The 18,187-nt window shown below is 54.7% G+C and overlaps 1 protein-coding gene across 1 annotated transcript in view; it reads right to left on the bottom strand.

The window, feature by feature from the left end:
• The window catches only part of Tmem132e (transmembrane protein 132E), a 56,034-nt gene extending 41,521 nt beyond the window's left edge, over window positions 1-14,513 (bottom strand). Inside the window, exon 1 of the mRNA XM_036196750.1 lies at window positions 13,012-14,513. Coding sequence (XP_036052643.1) covers window positions 13,012-13,078 — 67 coding nt within the window. The 5' untranslated portion in view covers window positions 13,079-14,513. The remainder of the gene's footprint in view (window positions 1-13,011) is intronic.
• Window positions 14,514-18,187: the final 3,674 nt, after the last annotated feature.

Here is an 18,187-nt window from a genome sequence, read left to right as displayed (position 1 = left end):
GCCTCAGGAGTGAGCCTACTACCTACTATTATTTTGTTAAATGGACACAGTATCAAACTGCCTCTAAATCTTTATCTTTATACCCACAGAATAGCGCCGCTCTCAGACCTCAGCAGCAAAGCTCCATTTTGAAGGCTCTGACACACAGCAGGTGCTGGGGAATGCTTTGCAGGGTGAATGAGGATCAAATCATCTAGCACGTGCTTGAGGGAACCAGTGCCTGAGGTCTCAGTCTGGGAACTAGCCTGTGCTGTCTGAGCTATGGTGGAAGAAACCAGGCCCTAGAGGGGATCCTGATGTTCCCCACCTTGCCTAGAGGGAATCCTTATCCCTCTGTGACAGGCAGGCCCTGCCTTGTCCAGGAAGCCCCTAAACTGACAAGAGGGGCAGTTCCTCCTGAAGAGTGGCAGACTGACAAGGGAGGTACACATGCCCAGAGAGATCTGGAGTGGCAGGGACAGCAGGGCGGCTGGGTGGGTGGGTGGGGTGGACTACTTCCTGTCTGATGGTCACCTCCTGCCTGAGAGGGGAGGTATGGTTTGGGTTTTGTGATACCCTGTGGGAAGGAACAGGTTGGAGGCAGGAGAGGCACTGAGGAGAGGCATCGACATTCTGATCAGGCAGCCAGCACTGACATTATTATCTATTTCTTTTTCTCTTCCTCTTTTCCTTCTTTCCTTTTTTTTTTTTTTTCCTACTTAGAGCAATTTACAGAAATCATTTAGGGGCTGTTTAGAGAAAAGATGAAGACTTTTAAAGGCAAGACCCAGGGATAGTGTTATGCAAACCATCTTGCAGGGCCTTAGAGCAGGACTGTGATCTTGGGGTTGGGGCCATAGGCTATGGTAACCTAGCACAGCGCAGGGGACCAGAGGGAACGGCGGCGGACGAAGAAAGAGGAAGCAAAGAGGAGAGACAGGGAGGAAGGAGGTAGTCATGCCAAGCCTCAGCTCCGCCTTTTTGTTGAGATGCCCATAAGACGCCTCACATCTGCTTCTGGAGCCTTAGCTCCTACTGGTTCCCTGACTCCCAGGATTCCCTATTCATGGATTAGAAGGTTGAAGCCAGGGTACAGTAGTGTGTCCCCCAGTGTGGTGCAGAGCTGAAACACACCCTGACCCCTGCCCTCCTCAGAGTACTCCTTCCTGCATGCTATATGGCATGAGCAAGCTCCAGTCAAATCCCCGCCCCCCACCACACACACACACACAACATGCTCCTGCTTAGTACAGAGTCTGGCAGCTGTGGCTTCAATGAAAGAGAGCCACCACTGGCCCTCTCCAAAGCCCAGGTGAGACCAGGTGTTCTGTGGGCACCTCTGCCACCTGGCATTAACTGCACTGCACCAAACCTTCTTGCACACTTGCCCTGGGCCAACCTGTGGCTGCTGTATGTATGTTCGGTGTGCGATCCATGCTCAGCATAGAGAAAGCCTTCAACAGCATTGAGTTAACAATAGCTGCCGTTTATTGAGCATGTAGCACAAGCCAAACCTTCTTCCGGGCCCACATTATCTCACTTCATCCACTGTAATGACTTCACGAGGATCCTACCGCTAGTACCCCATGATGCAAATGAGGAAACCAAGCACAGAGAAGGTAAGCCGTTTCTCTAGAATCACACAGCTAGGGTTTGCCAGACGAATGTGTGAATGAGTAAGCGAAGGAAGGAATAGCTTCTCCACCTCTGGCTCCTGCCGCCCCCCATTTAATGACTGGTTTGTTTCTGCAGCAGTTCTCTGGGTAGGCGGAGTGAGAGGACAGACAGGTGGGGGCCACACCTGCGAGAATCCCTGCACTGGGCCCTGGTCCAGGGGCTGGGTACCACGCTCAACAAAACCAATGGGTTTTCTGCTGGCAGGGCCCTCCCTTCAGCTGGGGGCTCAACCTCTTAGCAAGTAAACACATACCTCTGTACTACGTCGTAGGAGAAATCCCAGCACCGAGGGAGTGGATAGAGCTGACCAGAGAAGGCTGTAGTAGTAAGAAGTACTTGAGAGATAAAAGGTCCGAGGGACCCGAAGACCAAGCCTCTGAGGCACACTAAGGACAGGTGGGAAGCCAGGGTGACTAGAACTGAGAGGACAGAGGCGGAGTGGGGAGAAATGACAGTCCGGGTAGGCTTGGGTACTCCTGCCAAGGACTCTGGCTTTCTCTACTAGTGAGGGAGGGGACGCGGAGCAGAAGGGTGACTGCATTTGCCCTTCATGTCCAGAATCTGGCAGTGGTCAGGGTGAGGTGCAGGAGCTCCAGGTACAGCTGCTTCTAAGAGGGGTCACCATCCCTAGCCACCATGAATCACCCCAGCTGGGAGAGGCAGAGCCAGCTCTAAGTGGGCAGGGGATTTTCAAGAGTCAAGAGGAGCTGTCCAGGACTAGTGGGGCCCTCAAAAAGTAGGCCTTGGAAGTGCCTCTGAGGGGAAAAGGTCTTGGATGCACCCAGCCAGCAGGGTGAGACATGGGTGGTTTGGAGCTGGTGTGGGTGCCTGGGGGCGGGGTTCGGAGTGGAACTGAGCCTGCTGCTGGCAGAATGGAAGGCCAGAATTCTGAGGCTGTGACTCTGACAGAAGGAAACGGGAACTCCAAACGTCCAATCACAGCTTCCTATGGGCTTCCACGAGGAAACAACCATCTTTTGAACAGATGGATTGGAATATATTGTTAAAATTACTTTGCGGCAGACACACATGGCTTCTGCTATACTACTGTTGGGCAATAAAGTCAGGGAGCCCTAAGCCCCGCCCCCAAGCCCTAGGAGGATGGGTTTGAACATCCATGCCATCTCTAGCTGATGGGCAAAGAAAACAGTAGGAAGAAGAAACATGCAGGCGGTGGGAGCAGGAGTGGGTGTGGGGGCCACTGGGACAGACCTGCGTGAGTTGGCTGCTGAGGGTTCCCTGGTGCCAGGGACACCACTAAAAACAGCAGCTGCATGACTTTGTCACAAGATCTGTAGGTGCCATGAGGGGCATGTGGCTCTAACTACCCACCTTCAAGGACTCTATAGGATGGATAAGATTTTCTTTCCATTGTAGACATGTAGCGGTACACGTAAGGGTAATGAGTCCTCAGAGACTCATTCTGTGATGTCCCTGTGAGCTTTCAGGCTGCAGGATCTGGGAGACCAGGGCCCTGACTGTGGGGGTGGAGGTCACCCTCTGTCCACCTTGGGGATTGCTTGATAGGGATGTGAATCTCAGAAGGTCAAGACCCCTGCAGGCAAGTGTCATGCTTGTGCTATGGCAGAGTCAGAGGCAGGGACCTGGGCTGCTTCAGAGATCTGCGGGTGGGGGAGAGCATTGAGATAGCTACTGTGGTCCTAAATCCCAACAGTGAGCTGCTAGGAGGCATTAAGGCTTGAAAAAAAGGACTCCAACAGAACAAAACAAAAACTCCAATCACTAGACAACTGCTCTCCGGGAAGCCTTTTGGCACATCTTGAACATGCTTTCTGGCAGACAGAGGCTTGACTCTGGGCAAGAAAGAAAAAAAGAAACCTGTGTTTACTAAGCCCTGAGGCAGGTGCCTGCTATTGGTTCTGGGTGCTTCCACGGTGGGCTCTGCCCCTGCACAGCTTCCTGAGACATGGCTCCATTGCTCCCAGGCTGCAGGTGGGAAAACTGAGGCTCTGTGGACCAGTCTTCCGAAGTCCCTAGCTCTCCGACCACCTGACTTCACCGTGGTAGGAAGGGTTGGAACAGGCTGGGGTGCTGTGGCATGATCCCAATACTTCCCCATCATTTGACTGGCTCCTGAGACCTCCCTGCAGGCCATAGGCTCTCAGAAGCCCTGAGTAGATATGTCTCCTCTGGCTTTGGCTGATGGAAGGGGTGTGAAATGAGGCTGACTGGGCAGTTGGAGTCTCTGGGATTGGGTTCTGATGTGTTGTGTTGTCTAGGAATCTATAATGCAAGTGCCTCCAGGAACTCTGGGCCTTGACAGGTCCATGTCCTGAGTCTTGGGCCACAGGCTCCCCACTTTCCATTTGCACATTTGCAGACTGACATTTGTAGATAGAGACCCAGCACTTCCAGCTCCCCAGCCAGCCACAGAGGCAGCGCTCACCCACAAATCCGGTTTTGAAAGTGGGCTTTCCACCATCCCAGGTGGTACTAGAGATGACCGCAAATGGTCACTTCCCATGTCAAGACCCACAATTCCAGATGGTAGCACTACACCTTCCTTCCACTCTGGACAGATGTGCGGTTTGTCCCGACCTGGCCATTGTTAGGAATGCTGCTGTGTAGTAACATCCTCCCTCTCCTCAACTCTCAATGGCTTCTGAGCACTTTGTGGAACATAAGGTCACAGCTTTGAGAGATCTCTAGACAGAAAATCTTGGTAAGGAATGGCTATGCACATGCCTAGCATTTAGCTTCCCGCACTGTTTCCTAGCATGCAGCCTCAGTTTACCTGTTCACCTCACTCCTAGGCTCTGAGCACTAGACCAGTGGCCATCTTGCACTGGTTCTGTCTTCCCTGGGGAAGGAGACACTGACTGCCTCACCTTCAGAACAACATTCTGGAACCTGACCAGGGCTCCTAAACCATCTCTTCCCAGATGCCTCCCATGATCTCTCTAAGTTACGGGATTCTCCCTCCTGTCTCCCTACATTGCTCCTAGTACCTTCTATGGCAGCTCCAATTGTTTGGGGACCATCCTTGCAGACAGGTCTCCTCTCTCTAGAACATCGCATTAGAAACCTCTTTAAGAACAGATTAGCACTGGGCGGCGGCGGCGGCGGCGGCGGCGGCGGCGGCGGCGGCGGCGGCGGCGGCGCACACCTTTAATCTCAGCACTAGGGAGGCAGAGCCAGGCGGATCTCTGTGAGCTCGAGGTCAGCCTGGGCTACAGAGCAAGATCCAGGACAGGCACCAAAACTACACGGAGAAACCCTGTCTGGAAAGAAAGAACAGATTATCAGGGACAGATAGCTTCATCTTCACACTCAACACGGCTCCTGGCGCACACTAATAACATTAGTAATGATAATATTGACAACTGTCATTTCTGCGAGTTTGCTCTGTGCTGGATGCGATCTACTGAAATAGTTGGCATGAAATAGCTCATTGAATCATCACAACAAACCCCGCAAATGGAACGCTTTGATCATCCCCCTTTGCAGATGAGAAGCTTAAGCAGAGAGTGGTTAAGTAACTTGGCCCAAATCACACAAGGGGCGATGGAGTCAGGGAGTTTGATGCTGAGCGCAGGAAAAGAGTGGGTGGAGGAGGGAAGCTCTGAATGTCATAGCCCAGTAGGAACAGAACAGGGTCCTCTGCTGGCTCCAGGGGATGACTCAATGCCTGATACCAACTGAAGGGCACAATCAGTGCTCAGCAGACAGAGCGATGGCTGCCCAACACAGGTATGTGGTCAGCAGGGGCTAAGGTCGGGAGTGGGGAGAGAATGTACCAGGAAGGGCTGTTAGTGCCCCAGTTGGGGGCTAAGCTCCATCGCCGCCTGTCTTCCCTACCCTCTTACCCATGCGCTGGCTACTGGCAGCTTTTACCTGTCTGAAAACAGCCACAGAAAATTGAGATCATTTTTCCGCTGTGTGGAAGCAGAGAAAAATGACCATTTTTTCCTCCAATGGAAGAGTTTCTTCCCATTAGACAAAGGCCCCAAACACCTATGGCACCAGAGGAAGAACAAGGCAGGAGACAGATGAACCCCTGGCTGAGATGCGCGCACCACGGACAATCAGTGGCTAGTGTCTGGCAGTGGGAGGTTAGGCCAACACCAAGACACTTGCAGGTCAGTGATGAGGCAGGCAGAGAGGTCCCAGAGCAGATGATCTGGAACCACTGCAGGCTGCTCAGAGACTTACAGGAAGCAGGCTCTGTAGTCACTGAATGCTGGCAGAGCCTCCACCACTTGATTACGACACCCCAAATCACAGAGGTATGAAATCAGGCCAAGTGAGTACATGACATGCCCAGGTCCCAGGGAGCAGGGTTTTTGCAAAGTTAGACAATTAGTCAAAAGATGAGGTGTAGAGAAGAAAGGGAATGCTGCATGGCACCCTGGGGTCTTGTGAGGGTGAGGACACTGGCATCTGGCCTAGGGATGCCAGGTGGCTCCTCTCTCTGCCAGACTCCAGTCTTGTGGGCCTCCCACATTCTCAAGTAGCCAGGCCTACCCAGGGCTCTTCCCCATGCTTCCTCTGTGAAGGCTTGTAGATACCGATGGTCTCACGTTCATCTCCTCACTCCTTGAAGCTGATACTTAACGATGGATGACCCATTCAGCCGGAGCTCACTTTGCTATGACAAACCGCTCAGCCACTCTAGAACTCCCTACTCTCCCTACAGGACTTTTGTCTCTGACAAGCACAGCATACCCGATGAATGTGTACTCCTATGGCCTGACTGCACCCGAGGACAGCTAGCTATCCAGCAACCTGAGGAGTTTCACTCCAAAACTGTTTGGGATGATGTCTGGCCCCATGCATTATCAGTAAGCACCAACTGAATAATTTCTGAGTGCTGAAGACGGTGTCTGTGTGTGCGTGGATATACACAAGGGTTTGTGCACTGGTTCATTTAAACCATTATTAAATATCCACTGGGTGCCAGGGTGCCCCTGGGGACATAAGGATGGCAATGGCAGGGAAGGGGTCATATGGCATCCAGGCACGTTTATGATCGCGGCTAGGAGGGAAGCCAGGCAGTGTGCCATTTAAATGGCAGGCCAATCAGTATGGGTGGCAGTGGTAGTGAGTCCTCTGGCATCTGAGAATCAGGGTGGATGTCCCGGTTAGTTTGATGTCAACTTGACACAATCTAGAGTGATCAGAGGGGGGGGGGGGGCTCAATTCAGAAAATGCTCCCATAGGCAAGCCTGTGGTCCCCCAGTTAGTAATTGATGTGGGAGTGCTCAGCTCATGTGGGTGGGGCCACCCGGGGCTGGTGGGGCCACCCGGGACTGGTGGTCCTAGGTTCTATAAGAAAGCATGCTGAGCAAGCCACGCAGAGCAAGCCAGCAAGCACCCCTCCATGGTCTCTGCATCAGCTCCTGCCTCCAGGTTCCTTCCCCATTTAGGTTCCTGTCCTGGTTTCCTTTGAATATGGAAGTGTAAGCCAAATGAACGCTTGCTGTTTGGTCATGGTGTTTCATCAGAGAACAGAAACCCCAACTAAGACAGTGGCTTTCTGGGCGAAAGGAGTGGATTGCTCTCTCTTGACGACTAGGTTCAGGAGGAAGAGTGTCCTAGTCAGAGGGAATGACATGAGAGAGTGTAAGCCACTAAGAGCTGGACACACCTAAGAGATCGAGGGAGAGGGACTCTCACGCAGCCTAGTGGATTCACAGGCTCCCACTTTCTCTACCCATGCCATTGCTGTCCCTGATGGCACCAGAGCTCCAGGGACAGTATTAGAAAGCCTGGTTTTAGAGTTGGCATGGCCAGAACTGCTCACAGGGAAGTGGCTTCACATGATGGCCACCTGGCAACACAGTGGGGTCACTGATCTCAAGGGTAGGTAGGAGGGAAGGAGTCTTGTGTCCCTGCTCCTCAGGTTCCACTGTGTTCATGTGTGGGACTGGTGTTGGAGATGTCGGAGAATCTCGACCATTGTAAGAGCTACCCATTCATCCTGATGTCCCTGGGCACGTCATTCTCCCAGGCCCAAAGACAGGGCCAGGTAAATAAAGATACGCTGACAGGCTCTACAAACCAAGTATGTAACTTACTGGCTCTTTGGCCTGAACTGGGAAAGCCATTTGAGTGAAGACAGCAAACTATTCACCTACTCTCATGAACCAAAAAATTTGAGGGAGAGAATGCAACAGGCAGGGACTCAGGTTTGATTTAAAAAAGGGGGGGAGACTTTCTACAAGGAAATTATTTCTACAATAATTTCCTAAATAATTTAGTAAAAAAAGCAAAAAGCAAAAACAAAAGATTTTTTTCAATTACCTTTTCTTCTTCTTCTTTTTTTTTTTTTTGCAGCAAATTACTCATTTTTGCATCCATTCATTCATGCAACAAGCACTGAATTATCTAGGTAATTGCTTCCATTTCCCACTCACCCTGCTGGGTGCTGAGAGCCAACAAGGCCTGGTGTGTTGTTGTTGTACGTGTGTGTGTGTATATGTAAGGAAGGGGAGCCAAAGGGACAAAGGGTAAGACATGGCAGTGACTTACAAGCTCCGAGGCCGTGGGTGATGGGCTACCCTGAATGCTGGCTTGCCTCTGCTGCCCCACTGGCTTCACCTGTCCCCTCTCTAAAGTCCCATTTATTGACAACATTTGGCTGGCTGAGCCTTGGCGCTGGCTTGGGTGGGTATGTGGCCCAACCATGGGCATAGCTAGGCAGAGCACAGACGGCTTGAACTGATGGCCAGGCATGCTCACTTTGCTTTTCAGCTCCAAGGACAGAGCAGGAAAATAGAAAACGACATTTATTTTCTTAAAAATACACACACACACACACCTGGCTCATTAATTTCTTATTAAAATTCTGCGTTGAGCTCAAGCAGGGAAGGAGGGAGGATTGCCAGGGATGGGGCAGAGGAGCAGGGAGGGCAATCAGAGCCGCGTGCTGGCATTTGCTGCCGGTGGAGGGGTGGAAGGGGGGCAGAGAACTAGGAGGTTAAGAATGGCGGAGGAGGAAAATGGACTCAGGAGGAAAGGACTTCCCTGGGCCAAGGTATCTGAGTGCCCTGCAACCTGCGGACTCTGAGTCCAAACTGCCTTACAAAACTGTCTTGGTGGTGCTGGAGGGAGCCAAACCCATGGCCCTGCACAGGGTAAATAAGCATTGTGCCCTAGATTTCTCTTTGACTTTTTTGAGACAGTTGTCCAAGCTGGCCTTGAACTTGATCTGTAGCCCAAACAGGTCTTGGATTTGGGTTCCTTCAGTCTCTGTCCTCTAAGAAGCTGGACTGATGAAGAATCTGGATACAAAGTGCCTTGAGGGAGAACAAGGTGGGGAATCTTTGGGCTCTGGGGCTGGGCTGGGCGGTCCAGGAGAGTGAGACTCAGCCCTGAGGTTCTATCGGCTGCCCTGTGGTATGTGCCCAGGGGCATTAGGGAAGGCTAATTAGGACTGACTGTCAGGATGGCTGACCACTGTGGGCTAGCTTGGGACTTGCAGAATATCTTGGGATGGCAGGTGCAGTAAAACCTGCCTAGGGGCTTTGGGCTAAACCAGGAACCCCATTTAGGCTCCAGGGATGGTTTAATGTTCAGCATTACTTTGCTGCACAAGTCCCGGGCCTTTTTCTGCCATGTCTAATTCCTCTCCCAAGCATACTAGAAGGCTGGATTTGGCTATCCTGGGGTCTCCTCTTTCAGTGTTGGAAGCTGACAAGGCCAGACCCTGCCCAGGTTGGTGGATGGTTGGAGCCTGTGCTTGTAGCCTTCTGCCTACCCCCGCTCCCGGAAACCTCATGGGTGCCTTTGCAGGGCCCAATCCCAGCCCTGGCCTTCCACAGAGCCTCATGTAGCTGGAGCCCAACACCCAGCCGGCCTCAGGCTGCATTCCAGCAAAGCTCATTTTCTGCCACCAAGTTTAGAACACACCCCCACCTACTGGCCTCACACATTAACAGAGCTGAGCTCCACAACCACCATGGGCCTTCCTCCAGGCCTGCTGCTTGCCCAGTCCTCCAGAAAGACACGGTAGGGGTGACAGACATAACACGCAGGAGAAAGTCTTGGGGTGTGTCAGACAGCCTGTAGTCTCCCAAGACCATGGCCCAGTGTGCCCCCTGGGAGGTTCGGCCTGAAGGAGTCACTCAAGGAGTATGGCCTGGGCCTGCTCCTGCTTCTTCCTCTCCTAGAGGCTGAGCCTGTATCTTTCCCTGCCCTCTTCTGTCCTTACCCCACTGAGCCTGCTTCCCCTCACCCATGACTTCTGTCTGACCCACTGCTGTGTGTGTGTAGCACTGGGGATGAGGGTAACATGAGAGTGTGTGTTAGCCATAGGGCTGGGGCAAAGGGGCTTAAGGCCTATATGAAACAGCTTTGAACTGGGCACAAAAGCAGCCAGCGGGAAGTGTCAGGAGAGCATTCAAGAAAGGGCCTTGAGGAGCTAGGGCTGGTCTAAGAGTCCCTAGTGCTGTTGGATCTGGGCTTTGAAGGCTAGGTAAGGGTTTCTGGAGGGAGGTAAGGTGCCGACCACGGAGGCCTGGGAAGTGAGACAGGGCACATAAGGCACATGGAGGGAGGAAGGGGAGAGGTCAGGAGCACTGTTGGGGAAGATGCACACTGGAGCAAGATCAGGAAGGACCCTGATGCCAGGGCAGAGAATTGCTCTTTGGTCCCATCAGCAATGGGCAGCCAATAAAGGTTACTGAGAGCAGACCCAGTCAGCTCACCAACAGGTTCACCACCACCCTGACCCCCTAGACTCCTGCTCAAACTAAAAATAAAGGATTGTCACCCAAAAGACAGACACTAGAAAACGACCTCCTTAGCTCTTCTTCAGGGGTGTTCTTGAGACTGGAAACAGGGCAAGAGAGAGCCAAACACCCCACCCTGCCCACCCTGCAGGGTTGAGCTGGGCTCTGAAGGGGTGTGCTCTGTCCATACAAGGGCTCTGCTGGCCGGTCTAGCAGCACTTGAGGAAGGGACTTGTGGGCCAGAGACCACATGCTGTGGCTGGGGGGAGGGGGACACGCCACTAGGGAGGCAGCCCAAGGTCACCCTGCCCAATGGCGCCATAGTCAGACAGAAGCCCAGGCTGCTTGGCCTCCAGTCTGGCTGTGTGGTCAGAACTCTGGTCTCAGTCGCCTGCCAGGCATTGTATACTGCAGCAGTGTGCCCCCACCCCCATCCCCTGCTCCCCAGCAACCTAGAACAGCCTTGAAAACCTATTGAAAGTTGGCCTAAGTGACAGTCATTCCATGTACCTTCCTCAAATGGGGGTGGGGGCAGGTGTGGGGTGTGGGGCGGCGCTAGGTAGGAGAGGGTCCTAGGCAGTCCTGTAGGATGAAGACCTGGGGCTCAGACTAGCTTCATTTTCACAAGATGCATTTCTTTCATTTTGCTCTTGCTTTTTGGGGTATGTCCAAGTTTTAAAAGTAAAACTGAGGCATGGGCTGACAAAGAGATGTTAGAGCTCAGAGAAGGACTCAGAAAAGGAGCCACCAGGAGTAGGGCCAATAGGGCGCTGTCCACCTCCTCCACTGTCTTTTCCCCACGAGTCAGTCAGCCCTTATGAGTGAGCCCTTAGTCCTAAGCATGCAAGTACTGTGCTAGCATTGTGTGCAGACAGGTTAAGGACAGCAGTCCCTGCTCAGAGCTGCTGGACACCCTGGGCTCAGAGACAGCATGGAGCCCTAGCTAAGGCTCACAGCAGGCAGGACACTCCAGAAGGCCTGCCTAGGGCAGAGACTTAGGAAGCAGATAGCTCTGGCAGGCCAGGAAGGGGAACAGTTCTCTACTGCCAGGCCAGAGAATATGCAATGGGTAGCAGGGGCAGAGACAGCAACTGCACTGCCCAGGGGCCAAGGCTGAGCTGGTAATGGAACTCAAGCAGAGCTAAGAGCCATTCCTAATCAGAAGCCTGCTAGGTTGAGTTCCTGGTCACCACCAGTCCACACAACTGTCTTACCCTTACCCACTGTCAATCTCTCCCAGGGATGAAGGTTCTTCTCCTAGGTCCCCCGCTATACCCTATTCCTGCTCATTGCTCCCGTGAAAAAACAAGAGACTAGCAATCTCCATGGAACCAAAGGCAAAACAGCTCACCCCACAGCAGGAGGAACTCAGCCACCAGAGGGGGGTCAACTTATTTCTCTCTGCCTCCTCGCCCTTGGACGCTACAATTCCTAGAAGCCATACTTTGTTACTCTTTCAACCTTGAGAATGCACCCTAGTCAGGGTGAGCAATGCCTCTGGTTAAAGACCCCGGGTGGGTTCACAGCCGGCTCAATCAAGCTCCCAGGGAGTGCACAGATTCGGGCAAAAGCTGACCACCATACATGGTGGGTTATCTAAAACCTCCAGATGGCCAGCTCCACCAAGGCCCTCTCCAGTTCTGTCCTTGGCTCACCCCTCAGAGCGGGGCATCAGAGTGCCCCACCGGTAGCGGGTCCTTTGCTGGTTTAAAAAAAAAATGTCCTGGGTCAGCTGCTTCCACGTTGGGCGCAGCAGAGGGCTATACCTTCACCGGCTTCCACAGCTCCCTCCCTTCCCTCCAGCCTAGGTCAGCGCCCTTCGCCTCCTGGAGCATCTCCAGCTTGCGGAAGCCGCCACAGCGTCCTCCTGGCTCATCTGAGTTCCCACTCTGGGTGGGGAAGGCTGTCCTAAGACACCTCCCCCACTCCGTCTCCAACCTGCATCCTCGCTGTCTCATTGCCTGGGTGCGCCACCCCAGGCCCCTCCCTCCGTCACCCCTTTCCAGCGGAGCCCGGAGCCCGGGGCGAGCGAGCCTGGGGAGCAGACGCAACAGATTGCAGAACGCGGGAGCGCGGCCCCGTTGCCTCCGCGCGCCGCTACTCTCCCGGCCCGTGCCCGCTGCCCAGACCCCCGCCCGCCTTGCTCCGCGAGCCGGCCGGCCATTGAGATGCAGCTCACAAGCCTCCCGGGCCCCTACCGTGCGCGTCCCTGGCCGAGGCCCGACGCAGGAAGCTAGGCAGCGGGCCGCACGGCCCCGCACCCGCCCGCACGCCGGGGCCCAGAAGCCGAGATCCCGTGGGTCCCAGTAGTCCCCAGCCTCGCGGGCTGCACGGGGAGACGTGGCCGGGTGCCGGGGACCCAATCTAGCTGATTTCTAGCATCCCTCTAGATATCCGTGGGCGGACACGCCCCCAGGGTCTCGGGTAGGACCCTGCATTCTAACTCGGAGACCACGGGAAAGACCCCCTCCTCTAATCTCCCCTGGACCGACCTAGGTCCCTTCAGCAGGCTCCCGCGGCAGCCGGGGACGCCGTGCTGGTAGCGCCGGCGGAGAGTCCAGGGGAGCAGCAGGATGAGGGTGCTCCTTCCTCCGATTCTCCCTCCGCCCCCTCCAGGGGCGCCCGCTGCATCTTTACCCCGAGTCTGCGCCGCGACACTTACCGTGGGCGAGCAGCGCGGAGAGGCAGAGCAGGGCGGCGCCTCGGCGGCCCGACAACCCTGGGGCCATGGCAGAGGTGGGGGCGGGAGGGGTCCTAGGGGGCAGCGGTCCACGGCGACTTGGTTTCAGGCTGGGCTCGGTCGCCTCCAACTCACCGTGGAGCCCAGCTGTCTCTGCTGTGTCTTCAGGGACCAGAGAGCGCAATTTGGGGACACTTTGAGGGGAGGGGGTGTCCCGGGCACCACCGGCTACACCCTTGGAGCCAGTGGGGGCGCAGCTCCGGGCCGGAGAAGTCTCCACCTCCCGGGGCTGGTGCCCCCTGCAGGATCTGAGAGGCGAGGGGGGAGCCGCACGTGCGGTCCAGGGGCCCAGTGGCCACCGGCGTCCCGGGGGCTGCCGAGAGCTGCGTGCCGAAACCCTTGGTCTCGCCGCGCCTCTCCGATCCGTACACGTTCGAAGGTGCAGATCCCCAATGCGAACCCGGATCGCTTTGGTTTCGGTGGTAACCCCACACACACAGCGCAGCTTTCTTCCTCTTCCAAGCGCCCTGCAGCAGCCCGGAAAATCCCAGGCCGGGAGCAAACGAACGATTTCTTTCGCAAAGAAAGAGAAAATCCAGGCAACTTTAATCCATCCGGGGAAGGAAAAGTTTCCTTGCAGGGATGAGACAGGCGACGCAGGTCGCCACCACCCTAGGCGACGCCCAGATAGAACGCCTGAGGTGGGTGACCAGATGTTTGTCCCTTCGTAGAGCTCGGTCTTGGACTCCAGCGTGCTCTCTCCAGTTTCGACTCAGGTCTGTGCTAGCACAGGCCGACTCGGCGCCGCCTGGCCAGGCTGGGGCTCAATGGCTGGAGCAAGGGTGGAGCTGTAGGAGCTGTAGGAGCTGTAGGCACCGCTGCCCCATAGAGATAGGGCTTTGGAGAAGCGAGGGAGCGGGAAAGCCAGCTAAGGCGCCTCAGCTCGGGCCATTTCTTCTCGGAGCGTCTCCTCCAGTATCCAGCCCCTGAGCGTTGTAGGATGGGAAAAAGGGGTGGTCAGCCCGCGGCAGCACTGGGCTACCCTCTCTCTCCGTCTCGGGTGGGATGTCGCTGTCTCAGCAGAGAGGTGCCCTGCCCTGCCTCGCACCGCTCCTCGCCTTCCCTGGGGGGAGCTGCACAAACCTTGAACTTTTCCGGGGTTCAGAGTCTCCGACGCCTCGTCCTCCCCATCACCCCCGCCTTGCTTCTGGACGCCCGCTTGCCCGTTGCCTTGGTGCGGCAGGGAATAGGCTGTAGCTCTTTCGGAGTCAGTTTGGGCGAGCGGATCGCCGCTCCAGTCCCGGTTGCGGATGGAGAGAAGCGGGAGCGCGGCCAGGGGGCTAAGGCATCGGCACCTGCGCGGCCCCTGGCCGAGGAGGCAGCAGCTGGTGCCTAGGAGGCCGAACGAAGAGGAGAAAGATGCCTGCAGGGGGGCAGCTCTCCTTGGACGTAGGGTGGGGGGGAGAAGAAGAATCAAGGAGCAGGGGGAAAAAAAAGAGGCGCGGGGGGGGGGGGGGGAGCCACAGTTGCCCGAAGCAGTAGCCACCGCCTCCACGGCGCTCCTCCGTAAACGATTCCAGAAAGAGGGACACACACACTGATGCTCGCCACCCTCCTCCTTGGTCCGGCATTCAGCGCCCACCCGGACCGTAGCGGGCAGGCGCCCAGCTTGGCGCGCTCGCTCCCTTCTCCTTCCTCCCTCCCCTCCCAGATTCCCCGTGATCACGTGGCCCCGGAGCGCGCGGCCCACGGCTCGCGCGCCACGGAGACTCCCCCCTCCTCCGGCTCCCCTGTCTGTCCACGTGTCCATTCCGCATTCCCAGCCTGGGGGCGCGCGCGCCTCCTTAATGAGAGTCAGCCCAGGGCTGGCCTCACCGTTCAGTTCTGCTCCGCTTTACATTAAAAAATTTTTTTTCCTTAGCGATTCAGGTTGGTGCTGGGATCCGAGTGGGGCCGACCCGCTGCTGCGACTGTGGTTCTCCTGGGTAGACGCCACCACAGACGCTGCCGATGTCCCTTTTCGAAGGATGCCAGCTCCCCGCCGGGTGCCGAAGATATTTTCAGCGGCTCTACCCGAGGCGCGGGTAGGGGGCAGCCTCCCACAGCCTCTGAGTCCGCGTAGGTCTCTGCAGGGCACCCGATGGGAATCAGCTTTGCTGCCGCGCCCAGCTCCTCTGGTTGGAGCTCCTCGGGCAGGGATGAGCAAGGGGCGCCGCGCCTCTGGGGGCAGAGGAGGGATTTGCCTCTGCCTACAGGTTGTTTTTCCAAGCCTCTGGAGGGTTTGGAAGGATATGAGAAACTGTCCCCCTGTACTCCACCTAGTCATCAGCTGAAGAGGAAGGGGTGTGGGGGCGTTCATTCACTCCCACCACCGCACCTCTTCCATTAGAACGCAACCCAAAGCAGACTAGACAGTCGGACATGGGGTCAATGGCAGTCATCTGACAGAATTATTGGATGTCATGAGGGGATCCTGAGAGGTTTGATCTCAATCGGCCCTATTCGGGAGGGGCAGTCTCCAATCCCATGGACATAGCCACTACGAGAGGATGGAGCTTTTTGAGTCGTCCTTCTATACCAGATAGAGTATGCGGCTATGAGGTCAGAGCAAAGTTGGTGGACGCTCTGTCCACACCTTGTCTACCATACTCAGGTCCTAGCCCTACAGATCCTGTGAGTTACCTTTTCCTCCAGAAAGGGTCATTTTGGGGGAAATGGGCTTGAGTGGCTATGGGAACCCTCTTCCTCCTAGCCGCTGATTGTCCCTGTTTGGGATTCCTATTGGAACCTGCCTTCCTCTTCTTGCCCCTCCCCCATGGCTGTCTGATTGGACTCAGGGGTGCACTGGGGAGGGCTAACAGGCTCATTGGAGGCCCTGGGGACAGACGATGCTGGAGTAGTCAAAGAAGATCATTCTCATTAGGTTCTTAGTGCCTGGTGGCAATTAATGTCACCTAAGGGCTTATCAACCATCCCAAGGAGAGGCAAGCCAGCAATCAGCTGCATGTGCCCCCCACCTCGTGTGTGTGTGTGTGTGTGTGTGTGTGTGTGTGTGTGTGTGTTAGGGTGAGGAGTACAGGGTCCACTCCTGAGGTAGGAGATGGTTCTGTGAAAACAAGAATACAAGCCAGACCTTTGTCCCAGCTCACCAGTGCCGTGGGGACCCAGAACTTAGAGATGGCCAGAGGAAAGAGACACACTTCCCCCAAGATGCTGTCTAGGTTGCTCTTCTCCACAGCTTCTGTATCTGACTCAGGAGTCAGAGAGGCTGAGGGCTCACCCTACTTTCTTGGCCCTCGCTGGAAATAGCATAGTGTGCTGGGCAGGTTGCTAGTGACATGGACATGGATTTCTTTTTACCCTAACTCAGCTTCCCCTTCTTCCACCCCACCTTTGTCATGGGGCCAACCACGAGGAAGGGAGAGTTAGCTCTTGTTCCCCTAGACCTTCTGTTCTGGACAGGAAGGTGGATGCTACTAAGTGTATGAGCCAGACAGTGGGAATACCTGATCATACTTGCTTTTTACTCCTGGAGAAGATGGAGGCTGTCTCAGGAAGGCTGAGGGGCCCTACCATCATTTTTGTGTGTGTTTGTGTGGGTGTACATAGGCCTATGGAAAACAGAGGTCAATGTGAAGTCTCTTCCTCAATCTCTCTCTCTTTCTCCATCATCATCATCATCATCATCATCAGTCTCTCACCAAGGATCTGTCTCTGCCTCCTCTACATGGGGGTTAATAGACACACTCCGCTATGCCTAACTCTTACACATTTCCCCGTTGATCTGAACACAAGTCCCTATGCTTGTGTTACACGTACTTTACTGACTGAGCTATCTTGCTGGTCCATGGTCCTGTCATCCTCACAGAGTGGAGTTCTTTTCTTCAGCCCTATTTTCCTGCCTACTATGGGGATATGCCCTTCATGGGCCAGAAACTGCCTGTCAGGTCCCCAAGTGCCACATGTCCCTCTTCTCCACCTCAGGAGTGAAGGACTGTTTACTTCATCTGGAAAGAAAACTACCCAAAGAATCCCAGTTCTGCTGCTTGGGGACTTTTCATCTTGGCAGCCACATTCTGGGGTTCAGGGAAGAAGATATTGGTGTAAAATAGGTTTATCCAGGTGTCCTTATCCCAACTTCCCTGGAGAGAGAATAGTTCCACTCTATCTTCTGGACCATGTGACAAGCTGCTCTTGGTCTCACCAAGAAGTCTTGGTTATGGGTTCCTGGTGAGCGGTGCCACTGGGACCTAGATGGCAGGGGTCAGGTGGGACAGTGGCTAGAGAGAGGGCTGGTATGCATAGGTGTGTCTGGCCCAGGCACATCTTGTTTCCTTCTTGCTTTTCCTGTCTGAGCATCTTTCTGGATGGAGCTTTGGCAGTAGCTGGGGCTGCCTCTATTGCCAGCTCCTTTGCGATGCCTGGAACAGATAACAAGGAATAAGGGGAGGGGAGGGAGGGTGGCTCTGCCCCAGCACCCTGTGCAAGTGCTCAACAAGACCCAGTCCAGAGCCAGCATGGCTTCCTCTCTGCCTAAGGAGCCCCTTTGAGTGTGTCCTGGCTTTCAGAATGTCCACCCACTAAGAGGATACAGGCCAGGGCAGGCATTCTCAAGAGGGTATTCCTGGGACTTCCTGAGAATCCTCTTCAGATTCCCTAAGTTAGCCCTCATTCTTGTTATTGCAAACATCACAGCCTGTTAACTCTGCCATTTCATTTTTTTGACTATTTTGACTTTGTGAGTGTGTGGTATATGCACGTGCATTGGGTACACTTACCCCTCAACCCTGTGTGTGTGTGTGTGTGTGTGTGTGTGTGTGTGTGTGTGTGTGTGTGTATGGCCCGTGTAGGCTGCAGGTTGAGTTTAGGCATCTTCTACAGTGCTCCAGATTTATTTATTTCCTTCCTTCCTTCTTTCCTTCCTTCCTTCCTTCCTTCCTTCCTTCCTTTACTTCCTTCGGAGTAAATCCCTTTTATTGAGTGTTGTGCTGGGGCTCAGAATGAATAGGCTGAGCAAGATAATGCCCAGATGGTAGAAGTTAGAGAGCCTCCAAAAACACATCTGGGACTCAATGGCACTGAAACCTAATAGCAGGAGTGCTCCTGATGTGCCAGGCACTGTGCTTGGGATTTTGCATACATTATGTGGTTCCTTGCC

Source organism: Onychomys torridus, chromosome 8 (assembly GCF_903995425.1).
Source record: "Onychomys torridus chromosome 8, mOncTor1.1, whole genome shotgun sequence".
Taxonomy (NCBI): domain Eukaryota; kingdom Metazoa; phylum Chordata; class Mammalia; order Rodentia; family Cricetidae; genus Onychomys; species Onychomys torridus.
This window is presented reverse-complemented; position numbering and strand designations above follow the sequence as displayed.